This window comes from Chrysoperla carnea, chromosome 1 (assembly GCF_905475395.1).
Source record: "Chrysoperla carnea chromosome 1, inChrCarn1.1, whole genome shotgun sequence".
In the NCBI taxonomy this organism is placed as follows: Eukaryota; Metazoa; Arthropoda; class Insecta; order Neuroptera; family Chrysopidae; genus Chrysoperla; species Chrysoperla carnea.
Window position 1 is genome coordinate 42,376,525 of NC_058337.1, and position 19,085 is coordinate 42,395,609.

Consider the following 19,085-nt stretch of genomic DNA (forward strand, 5'->3'; position numbering starts at 1 on the left):
ATTCATCCGAGATGATGGCGAATATAATTGGGTTTTTATGGGTAAATCTAAAATTTTACTCTAACTTTATTCTATGTCAATAGGAATTCGCAACTTCCAAACTATTTGAGTAAATGTAACAATTTAAAAAAGAAAATGAAACTTCATAATAGGTACAGCACTTTTGAATGCAATTATTACTTCCGCGTCACAAAAAAAAAAAAAAAAAAAAAAAGCGGAGATTGCTGATTGCTTACACAAAGTGATAATATTAAAGTTTTACATTAAAATCCCGAAAACAATTTTAATTCTCTTTATTCGTCTTTGCAATTTTAATTACCTTCCCACCCCATTTTATAAAAATTTTTATTAAAGACATTTATAAACAAGTACCTTTCTTCTATGTATTTTTACACAGTTTATACCAGCTCATTACAAGCTCAATGAAAATTTTTTAATAATACAAAAATCTGTAAGTATCTAAAGTAAAAATGAGCGTAAAACTTAAACCATTCTAATATAACCATTCTAATAACTATAAAATTACATGTAATTCACATACTGAATGGTAAAACAAGTGCATTTTGTTTGACACAGAGATACCTTACTTCTGCGACACTGTGTATTTTTATTAGGCTTAAGCATATTCGTATTTCAAAGTCTACTAATAACAGTCGAAAAATTTGACCAATGAAATTAATACCGTTTCTATACTTTTTAAAAAAAATTTTATTAGTAGTTATTATTTTCGTTAACGAAAGTAAAAACTCAACATCGGAATTAAAGTTTGTAGAAGCCAACCTATAATTACTCGTGAAGGTTGTTTTAAATATCGTTTTCTAAAAATCCTAATATGTTAATAAAATTAAAATACCATCGAAAGGCATTATTAAAAAAAAACTGATGATAATTTTAGTAAAAAAGGGAAAAATCTAATTTGTTTCTAAACTTTTTCTTATTTTTTCACTTAAAACATTTTTGTTAATAAATTAACTAACTTATTATCGCATGAAGAACTTCGTATCTGTACAAATAGATGTCAATACTTATACAAATTTCTGTTATTAGGGGAGTGTATCATTTTTCAAAAATTTTTTTAAATAAAATTTTATAATAGTTCTTTCAAATTAAATTTTTTTTCGCAATACATACCAAGATAACTAAAAGTGAACAAATTAATTAGTTTAAAATAGTTTACGACTTCTTTTTAATAAACATACTAAAAAACCCAACCTAAAACCTTATCAAAATTATTTCTAACCCTTTACTACAGTAAAACCATGAGTAAAACTGTAACTCCTTTAACCCTCACCTTAAAAATTACTTTAAAAAAAGAGAAATTAATTGTATACATTCAAATTTTTACGATTTAAATTAGATCTATGTACTTTCACTTTGCTAACGCATTTTCAACTAGAGGCGTTTTCACTAAGAATGACTTCTCAAAATTTAACTATTTTGAAGTTCCTATTCCATAATTATGCTATAGAATAGGCATTTCAAATAAGGCGATTAGACCTTTGAAATAATCATAGAATTGTATATATTCTACGGAAATAATTTCGTATAAAGTTATATGGTTTGTACATTATATCGCATTGAAATTTTCAATCATGTGATGCGTATACCGGTCAAAAAGTTTTGACCAGTCAAAACTACTTTAGAACTTAAATCCCAAAAACCAACCCAACCTACAAAAACGAATGTAATACAACCCAACATAACACAGCCTATTTCTATCCAACATAACTTTAACTTTTTGCAGTTAAAACGGACTTTGACTGTAGTAGAATATGTCATAAAAATGCAACCGTTAAAACATTCTAAGTACACTCTTCACATGTAATGTTATATAGTAATAATTCTGTTTGTACTATGTGTGAATGAGCTTTCACTAATTAGTAGTGAAAATAAGTTTTTCATGAATGCTAATTACACAAGTATTTTAAATTGTTCGAATTCCTTTTCACATTCCAATTTGGCATAAGCTTGTTTAAACCATCACAACACTAGATAAATACTGTCACATAAATAGTATCAGACTTAATCAAGCTAAAACAAAAATATTGTTATTCGGTTTGAGGGGATCGATCGGCACCCAGATGAATACGGCTGATGTTACGGAGCAATCCAAGCTTCTGGGTTTGAAAATTAAAATTCATTTTGTGATATTTCGCAGATCGCAAAATTTTCATTTTTAGGTTTCGGTACCTTGAAAACCAAATGCAATCTCTAAAAATTATATTCTTAATTAAAAGTCTTATCTGGTTGAGTTTTAAAAGAGAAGATGTCGCTAAAATTCTTCGCTTAAAAATAAATCGGTATTATTTAATCTAATAGCTATAATATTCTTCAGAAGCTATAATTTTCTTTATACTTTTTCTGTATTTTGAAAACTTGATTAGATACCATTTGTTGTTTTTTAAAGAAATTAAATATCATTGTACCCTCAGAACTTGTTTTCTAGGTTATGGGAAACTAAGAATTGGAGTTAAAATTTCAAAGATCCTGCTACACTTTTTTAATGAGAAAATATGCTTGAAGAAATGAAATAAAACTTTGATCAAGTAAAAAGATTGTTATCAAATCTTTTAATTTTACCGATATATTCTCTGGTTTTAATGATCTTCAGATTCAGTGTTCAATAATTCATTGTTTTCGGGAACTTATATCTGTCAAAATTTTTGCCTGAAGAGAAAAGTCTTTGGATGATTTTCATTGTGTTTTTAAAAACTTATCAACCAATCCATATTCCATCTGTTCAATGGTGCTGATAGCGTGTAACGTAAGCGACATATTAACTTAAAAGTAAATTTTAAAAAATGCATACGTAGCATTCACATTAAAAAAATTGAACTATATTAATAATTGTATCACATATGTGACGTTTTCAAAATAAACTGCGCAGTCCAATACTGTTATATTGAAATGTATCATGTATTTATTATACTTTTTTGTAGTACATTTATACACTTGCTGTGATTGTGAGATGTGTTACTAAATGTACTTGTTACAAGTGCTAATACATTTTAATATTATTGTGACAAAAATCGAAAAAAAGTAAAAAATGATCAGCTGATAAGAGCATAACCTGAATAATATGGCGTCAATACTCGCTACTAATTGGAAATTGCGTATTGAACAAACAATAGAACATTTATAAAACAGTTGAATGTTGTGTTATCAAAAAAAGTATATAAAGAACATAGTACAGTAAAACTACGTTAAGTGAATATTGAAATAAATAAAAAATGCAGTGCGGTGAATTAGTGTACCGTAAAGTGCCTTTAATATCGAACACGGACAATACAACAAATAATTTAACAAGCAATATGCTTGGTAATATTAACAGCACTATGTCGATTAGTTCAAATAGCATTATTAAACCACCGATTAAATCGGAAAAAGAGACAATACATTCAGGTCATTTTATGGTCTCACATTTTGAAGCTGAAGAACAAGATGATGAAGATGAGTTAGCTGTACCTGTACCGGATGCTGAGCAAATCAGTGGCAAATTAACAATAGTTGGTGTCACACCAGCTGGAATCAATGCACAAGCTTTTATTAATGCAAACGTACATGATCGGTCAAATAAAAATGAACTTTCAATTGAGACAAGTCTTACAAAATTATTTCAATGCATGTCATTGGCATACAGGTTGGTAAACCCTTTCGATTTGTTTATTTGTATACTTTAAACAAAAAAAGAGTACTTTAGGTACCTGTAATTTTGTATTTTATTTGATTGGTTCGTGTTATAAACACACCTCTCCACCCACAATTTTATTTCATGTAACTGTTTAATGAATTAAATTTCATTGCATGTTTACAAAAATAAATTGTAATATTTTAAAGTTCTCTAAATGGTTAATCATTTGTCATTACTCTTCATTTGTACATCTCATTTAAAAAATGTGTTCAACATATCTTTATGTTATGTAATATATAGTTAGCTCTGTTTGAAATCTTTTAAGGTTATTGAGAGGAAAATTTAACATGACAGATTTTTAAAAACTTTATTGTAATGAAAATATTGGACAAGTTTGAAGTCAATCGTACCTATTTGTTTTGTTAAAATCTTTTTTACGTTTAAAATGTCAACGTTAGTATTTATTCGCGGCAAGTTTATTACATTACGTCATATTTACACGATGGTGATTACCTTGATTAAAACATCTTTATCTCGATTATCATAAATGATAATATTACAAAAACACCAATATATTTATGAAATACTTCCTAAGAACTGTACCAGACAAACAAATCTTGTACTCAGTTTCTAAGATAAATCATGTACTCAGTTTCTAAGATAATTTAATTTTTTTATTAATACTAGTACAAAAGTTATCAAAAGTTAGTAATATTGTAATGATTAATTGACTGTGAAATTCTTTAGATGAATGTACTTTTCTCAACAATCTTAAGCGAGACTAACCCTCCAGTTTTTGCCTGTCTATGGAATGCTTACCTTTTGAATTTATAATTTAGTAATTTTCGCGAAAATTTTTTGTATTTAATTACAATTCTTTGACATAATAAAAAACAAACCAAATGAATGAATAAATAAATCAATTAATCATCTAATTAGTTTGTTTTTTTATACCCTATATATACGAAATATATATCAAGGTATATTAAATTTAGTCTCAAATTTGTAACTCTTGCCTATTTGTCTGTCTGTGAAACACGATAACTCAAAAACGAAAAGAGATATCGAGCTGAAATTTTTTTACGTACTCCGGAAGTAAAAACTGAGTTTCATTTCGTAAATGAGCAACATAGATCAATTCGATCTTGTAAACTGTAAAAGATAAAGTTTAAGTATAAAAAATGTTCCTCATGAAATAAATAACTTATGTTTGAAACATTTTTTCGTAAACATCTTTATTTACCCGAGAGGGTGTAAATTACAGGCTACAACATAAGTTTCCATTTTCTCCAAAACTACAAAATAGAAGGTTGAAAATTTGTATGTAGCTTCAAGTATAATAATACAAAGGGAGGGGGCAGGTAGAAAATTTTTCGAAATTTCGAATAAAAGGGCAGAAGCTCATAATTTTATTTGACATAAACGCCCGGTACATTGTCTATAGGTACAGAGCATTTCAACAATAAACTCAGGCATTGTTTATTCTCGCTTGTTTTTTTTTTTTTTTTTGTTAATAACGAGATAGAACTTCTTTGGCGTTTCATTTTTCTAAGATTCGTTTTTTGTCTCTAAATAAAATAGGTATATTTATACTCATACAGGTATTCGGGTTCATTGTTTTAAAATTACAATTTTGAATTTATATAATTAAACTTTTTTTTAAACATTGAATGTAAATCGCTGTGTACACGTGAAAAACGGCTAGATCATTCAATTTTAAGTTTGCCGCTCTATAAAAATGTAGTTACTATTATTTGCCCCAACTATAATAGTTTTTCTGAAAAAGTTGTTAGGCTAAGCTCAACAATAATTTTTGATGTATATTTATTACAATATTATATGTGAACGGGAACGGAAATTCTTGTATTATAGGAACTTTTAGGTCCATCCGGAATGTGTGGCTCAATCTCCAAAACACCCCGCTCTTATCTTAAGGAAATTAAATCGGAGTCAAATTTGCCCATATTGCGAGATTTTGTAGATCTTGACATTCTGATCAAAAGTCTCAATGAACACGACGATCCAAATACAGACCTTTTTGAGTTATGGGTGTTGGTTGGAATGCCAATCATCACTGTGTAAAGATATAACAAACTAATTTTATTCCCATAAAATTAGTTAAAGTTTTTTTTTTCTTTCAAAAAAGGAAACTGGAATCTTTTTAATGGATCTACTTAAATTCGTTTTTTTGGTACCTATATTATTTTTATTTTAGAATGGTTATAATAATTTTTATAGAAACTCATTCGATTTACTTCTGTTTGAAATCTACATTTTTGATTAATAAAAACCTTCAATTTACCATCAAAATATTTATCTTTATAAAATATTACAAATACATCACCTCAACAGAATGCTCAACAATTTAATTGCTATCAGATCACTCCTTGGTACAATTTAGTCTATTAAACATTTGAAAATCACAATAAAAAATTTCAAAATGGCATGGACATTGGAGGCCAGTCTGCGATGGTTTTCTTAGCGAAAAAAGTGGAAAGTGTTCATATTTTTTACATGAAAGACTACCGTGAAGTATATATTAAAATCAAGATGCAATACGTCTTTGAGGCTTAAACCGTCTGCACTCCCGTCAACCGTTCAATAATCATTACTTCATTGGTCTCGTGATGAGAGATTTAGAGTATAATGTGACAGTGTAATCAACACAGTCTATACATGGTATTTCAACAATTAACTCAGTCAATTGTTTGTTTTCACTTGTTTATATTCTAATTTTAATTGAAAGTATTCTTATTGGTACATAACCTATAAGTGTGTTTGTTTTCTATATAAAATAGTCATTTTTAATATACAACAAATTAATTCAATAAATATTTACAGGATAATTTGAATATTTTTTGTTCTAAAATTAATTTATTCGCTTAATCTAATACATACTCAGTAAATTAAAGAATATTTCACGCGCGAAATATTTGACAAACGTGCAGAACGCGTGAGTAAATCTGATATTACCACATAATATCTACTATACAATTTGCGCCTATTTTGCGCCCTCGCGGGTGAACAGTGATGCTTACGAAAATATGTTTCAAACAAAAGTTGTTTGTTTTTTTATAAGGAACATATTTTACATTTAAACTTTTGTTCTATCTCTAGCCGTTTACAAGATGGGTTCTACAGACCCAAGACCCAGTTGACCCATGTTGCTCATTTACAAACTCGACCTCACTTTTTACGTCCTAAGCACGCTATAATTTTAGCTTGATATCTCTTTTCGTTCTTGAGTTATCGTGTTGACAGACAGACAGACGGACAGACAGCCGGAAATGGACTAATTAGATGATTTTATGAACACATATATCAACATTTTTTTCTTAGCATCAATATTTTTAAGCGTTACAAACTTGGTACTAAACTTACTACTATGTATATTTCATATATACATGGTATAATAAATAATAAAAAAAGTTACTTGCAATAATGCATTTGCATTTATTAAACTTATTATTAAAATTAATTAATAATTCTTATCAATAAAATTTAACAAATAAATTTTTGTATTTTCGACAAATAAATTTAACGACATATACCATATAGAGCCGAATATCACCTTTAGTCTCGTGATGAGAGAAATTTTTTCAAACAAGTTTTCGGCGAAAACCCGCATTTTTTTTTTCAAATGCTTATTTCTCAAAACGGTGAGGTTAGGTAAAAAATATCAAAGAACAAAAAAAGCTTAATATCGTCCAAAATATAAAATACAATAATTGTTTCAAAATAAACAGTAAGTGTCCGGACAAACATTTTCCACCGGTTCCCATAAAAATTTATTAGCGAGGATCATATTTTCAAGATAGCAAATCATATTTTCAAGATATTTTGTTGACAACAAAACTTCAATATCTATGCGTCCAAATAAAGCACAATTTAATTAAACAAGTGAAAACAAACAATTGACTGAGTTAATTGTTGAAATACCCTGTATAGAAAGTGTTGAATATCAGTGCTTTCATTATTTTTTTTAAAAATTAGAAAAGTTTAACAGACCAACACAATTATGACGGATTTTCAGGAGCCATTTATTTGGTTTTTGACAATTTCGAAAATTTTTGAAAATATTTTCTAGAATTTTTTTTTTCGTTTTTCGAAAATTTTTCACAAGACCACTAGTTAATTCTACCTGCAAATTTTCAACTCTATCTTTTATAGTTTTGGAGAAAATGAACACCAAATTTTATCCTATCTTGTGCCCTTGCGGATAAACAGTGACGTTTACGAAAAAATGTTTCAAACAAAAGTTGTTAATTTTTTTATAAGCAACATTTTTTTCATTTTAACTTTTGTTCTATCTCTAACGGCTTACAAGATGGGTACTACGGACTCAAAACCTAATTGACCTATGTTGCTCATTTAGTTTCACTTTTTACATCCCGAGCGGACAACCGGAAATGGACTAATTAGGTGATTTTATGAACACCTGTAACAAAATTTTGTTCGTAGCATGATTATTTTTAAGCGTTACAAACTTGGGACTAAACTTAATAATAGCTTGATATACATATACAGAATGTTCAAGTTACATCTAGGCATATAAATATCACGAGTATGACGAGATTACATGCGTTAAGCAATGCATCTAAGTGAGAGGTATTATATACATTTGTTGAAGCTTCGATATGCGTTGAGATAGTTGTAAGACGCTTGGAGAGTAGGAGTTTCTTAGTTGAATAGATTAACTACAACAGATAAGCCATGATACAAGTCACTTTTACAATTTCATATAACAGCTATAATACCTCTTACTTAGATGCATTGCTTAACGCATGTACTCTCGTCATACTCGTGACATTTATATGCCTAGATGTAAATCGAACATTCTGTATACAGGGTATACACATATATACATATAATAAATACAAAAACCATACGGAATCTGTAACTTTAGTCCAACGAATATAACTAATTTTTATCTAACAGGTATTTAATTTTTAAGTGTGGATAGGTAATGAATGTACACGACATATAAAGAAAAACAGTTGTACATATTTTCGTCTATGAGTCAAACTTGAAAGGAATGAAAATGATATATAAAAGACTAAAACTAAAAAAAGAACAAGTGAAAACAAACAATTGACTGAGTTAATTGTTGAAATACCATGCATAGTCAGTGTTGATTTCTTTATCACATTACACATACAAACATGTGACACATACATAACTAATAAAGTATAGTACATATGTAAATGACTTTATAGGTTTCTGCATTACCGACCGACATTTAGTGTATAGTTTGTACACATATTATAAAATTTCCGCCTAATTGGCGCCCTCACGGGTAAACAGTGATGTTTACGAAAAAAAGTTTCAAACAAAAGTTGTTTAATTTTTGATAAAAAACATTTTTTACATTTAAACTTTTGTTCTATCTCTAACGATTTATAAGATTGGTCCTACGGACCCAAGACCCAATTGACCTATGATGCTCATTTACGAACTTGACCTCACTTTTTACGTCCTGAGTACGCTGTAAAAATTTCAGCTCGATATCTTTTTTCGTTTTTGAGTTATCGTGTCCACAGGCGGACGGACGGACGGACAGCCGGAAATGGACTAATTAGGTGATTCTATGAACACCTATGACAAAATTTTTTTCCTAGCATCATTATTTTTAAGCGTTACAAACTTGGGACTAAACCTAATATACTATGTATATTTCATATATGCATGGTATAAAAACAGTTGTACATATTTTCGTGTATGAGTCAAACTTGAAAGGAATGAAAATGATATATAAAAGACTAAAACTAAAAAAAGAATAACCAAATAAGTCAAAGATTAAAAGTGACAAGTAATTTTTAAATGATTTTTAATTCCTTTTAAACAATAATAGTTGGTTATATACGTATAAATAAATATATTTTTATGTAAATAATAAATTAAAATATGTGTATATTTTTCATTTAAAAATAATTGAATGAAATTTTTCAATATCAATAAGAAACAATACTTTATTTTAAATTACTTATGACTACATACAGTACATACATTACATAGTTTGTCATGAATATTTAATATGAGTTAAACCTAAAATACTGCAAATGATTTCACAAACCTTTCCCATAGTGGAAATAACAATCAGACCAATATTGATTCAATTTTGTGAGGGCTTGTTTGTTAATTATTAAGCCAAGCTTGCGGATTAAGAGTCAGGTCAAAAAAAATTCGTTGAATTTACTAAAGATGATCATTTGAGGGCAGGTTATAGTAGTTGTGTAAACACACACACTGCGGTCAGTCAAGCTAACGATAGAACATGGGTCAGATATATGCTATCAAAACGGTTATAATTTCCGTGATATTAAAATGAATTTACTAAAGATGAAAATTGTTAAACAGATTGTATATTGCATATAAATAACGATTCCATTCGATTGTATATTGCATATAAATAGATGTTAGAACAGATCTGGTCGGTCAGCCCTTATGTATGTCCAATAAATAAATAAGATTTTGTTAGGATTGCCGTCGTATTTAAATGGATTTATTAAATATAAAAATTGTTATACTGGTTGTATATTGCTTATAAATAACAGTTATGACAGTCAGTCAGTTAAATATTATAACAGTTCTGGTCCGTCGGCCCTTATGTATGTACAATGAATAAATGAGATTTCTAACATTTAACTCACTTACTGTCATAACTGTTATGTATATGCCATATACAATCTTTAAGCAATTTTTAGCTTTTATAAATTCATTTAAGGTAGTACCTACACGAAAGTGATATTTCAAGAATTTCTCAAAACTCAGAATATAAAATATTTAATTCATAATACACATGCTGTTAAAATTAGAAGATGATTTACCATGTCATACATGAGATATTAGCAATTAAAAGTGACGCAATTTGTACGTGTACATGGGAGAAGCGTATAAAAATACACAAATTTACAAATATTTTATTTATTTATCAATGAATGACGTTCACCATCTCTATGAAAAACTAATATAATGTAGAATACTATATTTAGAAAATATATAAAAAAAAATAAAAATTATTTACCATATAGTTTCGATAAAAAACTTAAATAAGTAACTCGTTTTAGCGATGATTTTTTGTGGAGAGGATATAAAGACTAATGGTAAAGGTATATATCATAGTGTGTGTGTTTATACGTATAGGAGATACAGTAGTGAGGAACTACAGTCTTGTGAAAATAATATATGGTATAGTCATAGTAGTCATAGCACAGTTAATGCGCTGAATGATAGTATTAGTCCAAAACTTTTTGACTGGACTGTCGCGGAGGAACTACCTTAAATACAACGGCAATCATAAATGAATTTTATTTATCTATTGGACATACATAAGGGCTGACTGACCAATCCTGTTCTAACACCTAATTGACTGACAGTCATAACTGTTATTTATATGCAATATACAATCTGTATAACAATTTTCAACAAGCCTGGGTGCAAGTAAAAAGAAAATTTTTTTCCAAAATGAATCGACTCCAATAATAATCTTATGGTTATTATGACAAAACCAGGGTGGAAAATGCATTTGTTTGTTGGTAAGTTAGACTCTCAGGGCCATTCTTTCTTTTACCATAACTGCAAAAACATAAATATGAATTAAGACAAGTTTATTAGACTTGGTCAAGGCTTGGTTTAGTGTTTGCAAACCAAGACTTAATAACAAGGTTGGGTTGCCCTATGCTGGCCCAACCTCTCAATTCCGTCGTCCAGCTTGGCTTTCCTTCTTGAGTTTGTCCCCAATGTGTAACTTTTTTTTAAAAGCTTTTTTTTAGTTCTTAGCTAAAAATATTGAGACAAAATATGGAATCTTAATAAAAAACTGTTATGTAAAAATTCATTTCAAAATTTACAATTTTGTTCAAAAATCGATTCTAAGAAAAAACTTCTGGATATGATTTTTGGAAAAAAAGTACAAAAACTATCACTTTTGGATTTGATGTTTGGAATCCTCATACTTTGAACAAACTCTTAAAATCACTTATTTTAAGTGACTCTTTATTCAAAGTTACCTACAAATTTGCAACCTTCTATGTGGTATAAATTCAGGGGCAAAAAATGGATACTGCAACTCAATTAGGATCAATAGATTCACTATTATTCGAAGCTATCTAGATATATACAGCCTCCTATATTTTATAGTTTCGGGAAAACAAAACTTTGCATACATTCTCCAAGTTGAAAACCACTTTTTTTTTATGAAATTTATTGTGATATTTATTACTTTGGAATGGTATCATTTTGTTGCTCTTTGCAATCGTATTGTGCCCGTATTGGAAAAGTGCCGTTATCTATCTCCCTAAAAAACAAAGAAATCGCATTATCATGAAATTAGACTTTATATGAAACTGTTTAATTTTCATTATTTTAATTTAAATCGGAGTAATATTTCATGTAAGTAAAAGTCTATTCCACAACAGTCGAAGAGACTTTTTTAAACATAAAATTCTGAATTTTTTGAGAGTCTACAATTTTTATAGCATGTATATATGTAATATATATCAAGGTATACTAAGTTTAGTTCCAATTATTGATGCTACCAACAAAATTTTGCTATAAGTGTTCATAAAGTTGCTTCATAAGACCATTTCCGGTTGTCCATCTATCTGTCTGTCTGTCCGCCTGTCATCACTATAACTCAAAAATGAAAAGAGATATTCAAATTTTTACAGCGTGCTCAGGACGTAAAAAGTGAGGTCGAGTTCGCAAATGAGCAACATAAGTCAATTGAATCTTGGGTCTGTGGAGTCTGTGAGACCCATCTTGTAAACCGTTAGAGATAGAACAAAAGTTTAAATGTAAAAAATGATTCTTATAAAAAAATAACCAACTTTATTTTGAATCATTTTTTGATAAACATCACTGTTTATCCGTGAGGGCACAAATTTGGCGCATGTATGTGTAATGTGACAGCAATCAACACTATCTATACATGGTATTTCAACAGTTAACTCAGTCAATTGTTTGTTTTCACTTGTTTATTCTGACTTGATTACAATAACTCTTATTCAAATTTAGTTTTTAGAAAAATCCAAAATAAAAGCTAATACATAAGCTAAATGTATTGTAAAGTGTATAACCTTCGAATTAATACAACTTATACAATTTAATTAACAATATATTCATATATTATTTAATCAATATATTATTATTTCATATCAATAAATTATATCATACAATAACACCGTTATAGTTACCAAAATTTATTTATTACTATCAATTTAACTGATTCCGAAATGGCAGTTCAAAGTCCGATTATATTACGTCAGTAATTCCTATACGATTGATTCCTACATCACAATATAAATAAATATATTATGGTATTGTCACTTAAGTCAACCGTTGACATCTTTGGTATTGGTCTCACAACGGTTTTATTTTTCGCAAACCTTCTTATGTAATAAAAAAATTCATTTACTCGTATTAGCATATGTCTTAAAAACTACTGTACTGGCTTTGATGAAACAATTATGGGAGTAGACTGGAGAGTAATTTTTCAAAATCGGCCCACAATTGGCGAAGAAATCGGTGAACATACATAAGAATCGATTCACAGATGAAAATTCAATGGGTCAAGATTAATCATCCTCTATTTTTCTATCATTAGGGGTGAAAGACTAGATGAAAAGAACAAAAAGAGTATACGAAAGAGAAAGCTTACATCAGATGATTCTGCCGAATATATTTCTTCTTCATTATCTGGTATCGGGAAACTGTTAAGAGTGATAGTATATCTAGTCATTATAAACAGACTTGTAGTTGAACTTCAAATGAGGAGCGAATTGTATTGCAATTTTTTAAAAAAATTTCGTTTTAAAGGCAATTTGATTAATTTGAACACTGAAGAAGGTCAAAATATAGCAAGTATGTTGGTAACGATGTATTCTTAAAAAGTGCTTTTTTGATGAATGCAACCATTTAAGTTTTTTTAAAAATTGATAGATCGAGCAGGAGAATAGTCCAGAACAAAACCAACGCGATTTTAAAGCTTTTAGGAAGTAAAGAACTTTAAGCTAAAGAACTAAAAAAGGCCTTTATTGATAGATTTTTATTACTAGGGGCGCTCATTTTGACACTGTCTACGGCTGTAAAATTTCTTAATCTGCCTCTGGTCTTACCAACTCGACCATATATGCGGTAAGTGTGATGAGCAATTTTTTTAACACAATGACGAATGTATTTTGTTTGTAAGTCAACAATTAACCAAATTTTAAAGTTATTATTTGTGTTTGTGTACTAAATTTTGCATACAATAAACATAAGTTTAAAAATTGTAATGTGGACAAAAAAATATAATAAATTAGTCATTGAGTTGAAAAAATTACATATTACACTTACAGCATATACGGTCGAGCTAGTAGGATGCTAAGCATGAATCCAAGAAGCCCGGGTTCGATTTCTGGTATATGTGTATTCTTATACCATGTATATATGAAGGTATACTAAGTTTAGTCCCAAGTTTGTAAAGCTTAAAAATATTGATGATACCAACAAAATTGCGGTATAGGTGTTCTGAAAATCACCTAATTAGTCCATTTCCGGCTGTCTGTCCGTCTGTTTCCGTATGCACGATAACTAAAGAACGAAAAGAGATATCAAGCTGACACTTTTATAGCGTGCTAAGGACGTAAAAAGTGAGGTCGAGTTAAAATGTAAAAAATGTTCCTTATAAAAAAATAAACAACTTTTGTTTGACACATTTTTTTGTAAACATCACTGTTTACTTACGAGGGCACATATTAGATGCAAATTTTATAGTATGTATTAATATGGGATTATCAGTTATGTATGTGTGACATGTATAGGTAGGTATATGTGTAATGTGATAGAGTAATCAACACTGTCTATACATGGTCTTTCAACAGTTAACTCAGTCAATTGTTTGTTTTCACTTGTTTTTACGTCATGTTAGTAAAAAAAGATACTCTTTGAAAGCCACTGTCGTGTGTTGCGACTATAAAATGTTTCTTATCTAATTTGTACCCTCACGGGTAAACAGTAATGTTTGGGAAAAATGTTTCAAAAAAAAATAATTTTTTTATAAGGTGCATTTTTTACATTTAAACTTTTGTTCTATCTCTAACGGTTTACAAGATGGGTTTTGCGGACCCAATTGACCTATGTTGACGAACTCAACCTCATTTTTACGACCTTCACACGCTATAAAAATTCCATCTTAATATCTCTTTTCGTTTTTGAGTTATCGTGTTGGCTGACAGGCAGACAACCGGAAATGGACTAATTAAAATAAGTTTTCGTATAATTTATCAAAGCATATTTAATATACAGGATGCCGCGAATAAATTTGCAAATTTTAAGAGTATATTTTTTTGAGCATTTCTAAGTCGAAAATACTTACTATAGTTTTTCTAAGTAACCGTTACAAATAAATAGACTAGAGATCGGACAATAACATAAGAGAATAAGATAATAAGTGTTCTGAAAATAATAATATGATATTAATTAACTGTATGTCATAATAACTTCATTAATGTACATATAATTACTATTTAAATAATTTACAACACTATTTCGATATTAATTCAAAGAATTTTATTAATTATCAACTTTTTCGAATTTTATTATTTCCAACACAAATTTAATTAAATCTATTTTTGATAAAAATGAATGTCTGCATATAACTTCGTGGTACAATTTTAATATTCTAATTTTAAAAGATATTCTAGTCCTATAGCAATGGGCTACAATTAAGGATCTATATTCTATTAAAGGACCCTGCACATTTAATATTTGATTTGAATTTTGGTTAAAATTTCTTGAAACTCTAAAAACAGGACTCTGTTGTCATCCTGATGAAAACTCCAAATAGCCGTAAACCTCTAAAACCTTTTGTTTCGGAATCATAGTCCTTAAAATAGCCATAAACTTTTTTTATTTGTATATGAATATTTCAGATATCTAGTTACCGTTCAATAATAACGTTAGTAAGGACAATAAATGCGTATTTTCACCCAAATGAAGATAATATTTTTAACTTTTGTAGTATTTATCAGTTGTATACACAATGTTTATTTTACATCTTTGCATAGGCGTCTTCCTTGAGTATGGCAGAGTACATGCATTAAACAATGCATCTAAGAAAAAAGTGTTTCGTTGTGTGTGTAGTCACCGTAGGGACAATAAAATCGATGCCAGCGCTTCCAGTGAAAAATTTTGGCGTTAAAGGAGGCTGTTATGACTAATTTGCAATTCTTTACATGTAAATGTTATAGTGAATGTCAAATTAAAATTATTGAAAAACACTAATTAATTAAAATTAATGCATTAAAAATTGTGAAAATAAGAAATCAAATTGCATAAATATTATTTTTTAAATGTAAATTATCATAATTATTTATGTATTTAAATTTGTGAGACAAAAATATTAAATTTTCAATGTAAGTCATAAATGCAATCCATACAATTCTATAATTAAAGTAGTGTATCGTTACCATGGAAACGCCTCCAATAAAACAAACTCACAACTTACTGGCAGTCTTCTCTCGTTCATCATATCGCATCCACTTACAGGGTAGCAGTTACTTCGCGTTCTCTATATGTATTATTCTATGGTTGAATGAAGCTTTGATACGCGCTGAGTTGTATGACGCTTGGAGAGTGGGAGTTTCTTAATTGAACAGATGAACTGCTGTTGTTCAGACTACAACACACTTTTGCAAGTTCTTTCATATAACACCTATAATACTTTTTTCTTAGATGCATTGCTCAACGCATGTACTATTTCATACTCGTGATAAATACCTATCCGAAGATGTAAACTAAGCGCACTGTATATAAAAATCTGGATATTTCCAATTCAGAAATAAGGTAGATGTGGATTAAAGCTATAATGTGCCCTCAAATTGAATTCGCAGTGTCTATTGCAGCATATAAAACCAATGCGTGAAGGAAAGAAGAAAAAGGGATGGCAGGAAAAATAATTTCTCCAAACAATCAAAAGTTACACTTTTAAAAACGTACTGTCATGAACTTTTCATATTGAAATAAAGTAGAAATACTTTCAAACAATTTCCTAATGAACAAATACAGCTAAATCTTTGTATTTAAAATAGAATGGGATTGAATTTAAAATTCATTGATACAAAATTATTGAAGGTAAATAAACATAATCGTTACTTCTATGAAAGAGATTGATATTAGTTTAAAGTCATGCATTTTATTGATGGAAAATAAAATTGTACTTAGTTGGATTATATAATCGTGTAAATAAAGCGAATAGACGAATTAAAAGAACATATCTTTACGTTTGCTTTAAATATAGGATTTGCTTACTACGAACATATACCTGTCATGTCTAGTTTATATGTGATTGAGCCAACTACATGATGATTGTTGTTACTAAATTATAGAGAGTTTGAAAGTAACTTATTGATCATTTTTATTATATATACCATATTTTAATAGAAACATAGCCTAGTTGGTACAGCGGTAGACTTAAGACACTATAATCATTAGTAATCCATAGGTCGCTGGTTCAAGTACGACTCGAATGAATCCAATTTTTTTCAGTATTTTGTTATAATGAGCATTCATTGGTCTCGCGATGAGGTTGATACAACCCCATATCGGTTGATATTAAGAATTTTTCAGTGTAGGTTTCAAAATGGTAATGATTTATTGAAAATTCATTGATCAAAGCGAGAAAACTAAAAATATTTAGTTGCAAATTATAATAAACTATTGTGGAATGATTTACAGCGTTTTATTGTTAGGAACTCTTATGGTAATCACCAAATAAAAAATTTTTGTAGAAGAAAATATATAAATAAATGCGATGATAAATAAAATTTTAATTTAATTATTGTGATTGAGTTTGCATTTAATGTTTATGTATTTTTTTATTTAAAATACGGATTCCAACATTTGTGTTGATAAGATAGATAACTACTTATTTTAAATGTTGGTTATTTCCATTTGGTTGACGTGATTAATACAATAATTATTTTTAAAATTATGATATTTAATTATTATTCATTTGTTTTAATTTATTAAATTAATCAATAGGTGGGTAATGGGTATTGGGTGTAGCGAGTGTAAATTACCATTTCAGCGTACTTTAATTTTAATAAATTGCAATGTGACGTAAAAAAAAAAAACTACAGAAAAATGTCACAATCGGGTTTTTGGAAATTTAGGCCTGTAGATTTTCTGCGCCGTTCTTCAGAGTATCCTGTAACCGGGGGCAGACCTTATCCCGTACCGCGTACCTTCAGGTGAAAGATTAGAGACAAAGCAGTTAGCCTACTGTTTTTAAATATAATTGACTTTTCGAAATATGTTTCAATGACACTTTTTGCTTACAATTCATTCTAATAATAATTCTCGTTGTCATTTTCAGCATAAATTTTCCCACCCCCAAGAAGGGGTGGCTCCCACCCCCTGGGAAAGAGCGCACAAATTTTTGTTTTTAAGTTCTTTAAGTAAGCTTTAATCAATGCAGTCGCACAGTTTTTATAAAGATTCATTGACTTTCCCTGGATTCCGAAATTTTAAGATATTTATACCTTACGGCTCTCTGTTATAATTTATTAAAAATAATTCAAGCACTGACATTCAACACTTTCTATACAGAGTATTTTAACAGTTAACTCAACAAGTTTTACTTGTTTAATAATTTACCTTTTTTTTTACTTATTTTAAATCTCAATCAATTTATAAGTAAATATCAATCAATTAATTCCTAGTAGATATCTACTGTCAAATCAAATTATTAATATTTATTTTAATAAATTTTTCAATTAATTTCATTGCAGTTTTTGTAGTAATACTACGCCAAATAAACAAACCACTCATTGGCTGACACGAGCCGCACTGTACTTCATATGTGAAGTCAACATGGTCGCGTGTCTTTGCGCCCCTCTCCTAATATTTTTCCTATGAAAATAATTCTTAGTTGGATAGCTTGGTTTAGTTTCAAAAATTGTTTTTCGAGTATTAAACTAACTATTCTGATAATTTACAAATTAATGGCAACTTGGTCAAAACAGATATACGACCGGTAGGTGTGTGGAGGTGTGCGGGTAGCGTGGCCACAAACATTTGCTGACTTATTTTCGATAACAGACCAACACCCGTAACGGATTTAATTCTTTATTTGTGTTGATAATACAAAAAATACTTTTCTAAGTATATAATTTTTGAAAAATATTTGTTTATTATCTTTATTCCATAACTAAGCAAATTTTAAAATGATAAAAAATCTTATTATTGTTAGTTTTATTTAATATTAACAGTAAAAATAAAAAACACATATCATTTTAATTAAATAATATTTTATTAGATAAATGTAATCTCATTTTTTCTAAACATACACGTTTATTTGTGTATTTAACCTCAAATTAAGATTAGATCAGTTTAACATCTCTACCATGAAGCATATAAGAAAGAGAACGATCGCTATAGAAAATATTGTCCCCGAAATATGGATAAAATAAGT

General features: G+C 28.8%; 1 protein-coding gene across 1 annotated transcript in view; it reads left to right on the plus strand.

Moving 5' to 3' along the window:
• Positions 1 to 2,968: 2,968 nt before the first annotated feature.
• LOC123302479 (MLX-interacting protein) overlaps positions 2,969 to 19,085 on the plus strand; it is a 55,696-nt gene continuing 39,579 nt past the window's right edge. Inside the window, exon 1 of the mRNA XM_044885414.1 lies at positions 2,969 to 3,640. Coding sequence (XP_044741349.1) covers positions 3,231 to 3,640 — 410 coding nt within the window. The 5' untranslated portion in view covers positions 2,969 to 3,230. The remainder of the gene's footprint in view (positions 3,641 to 19,085) is intronic.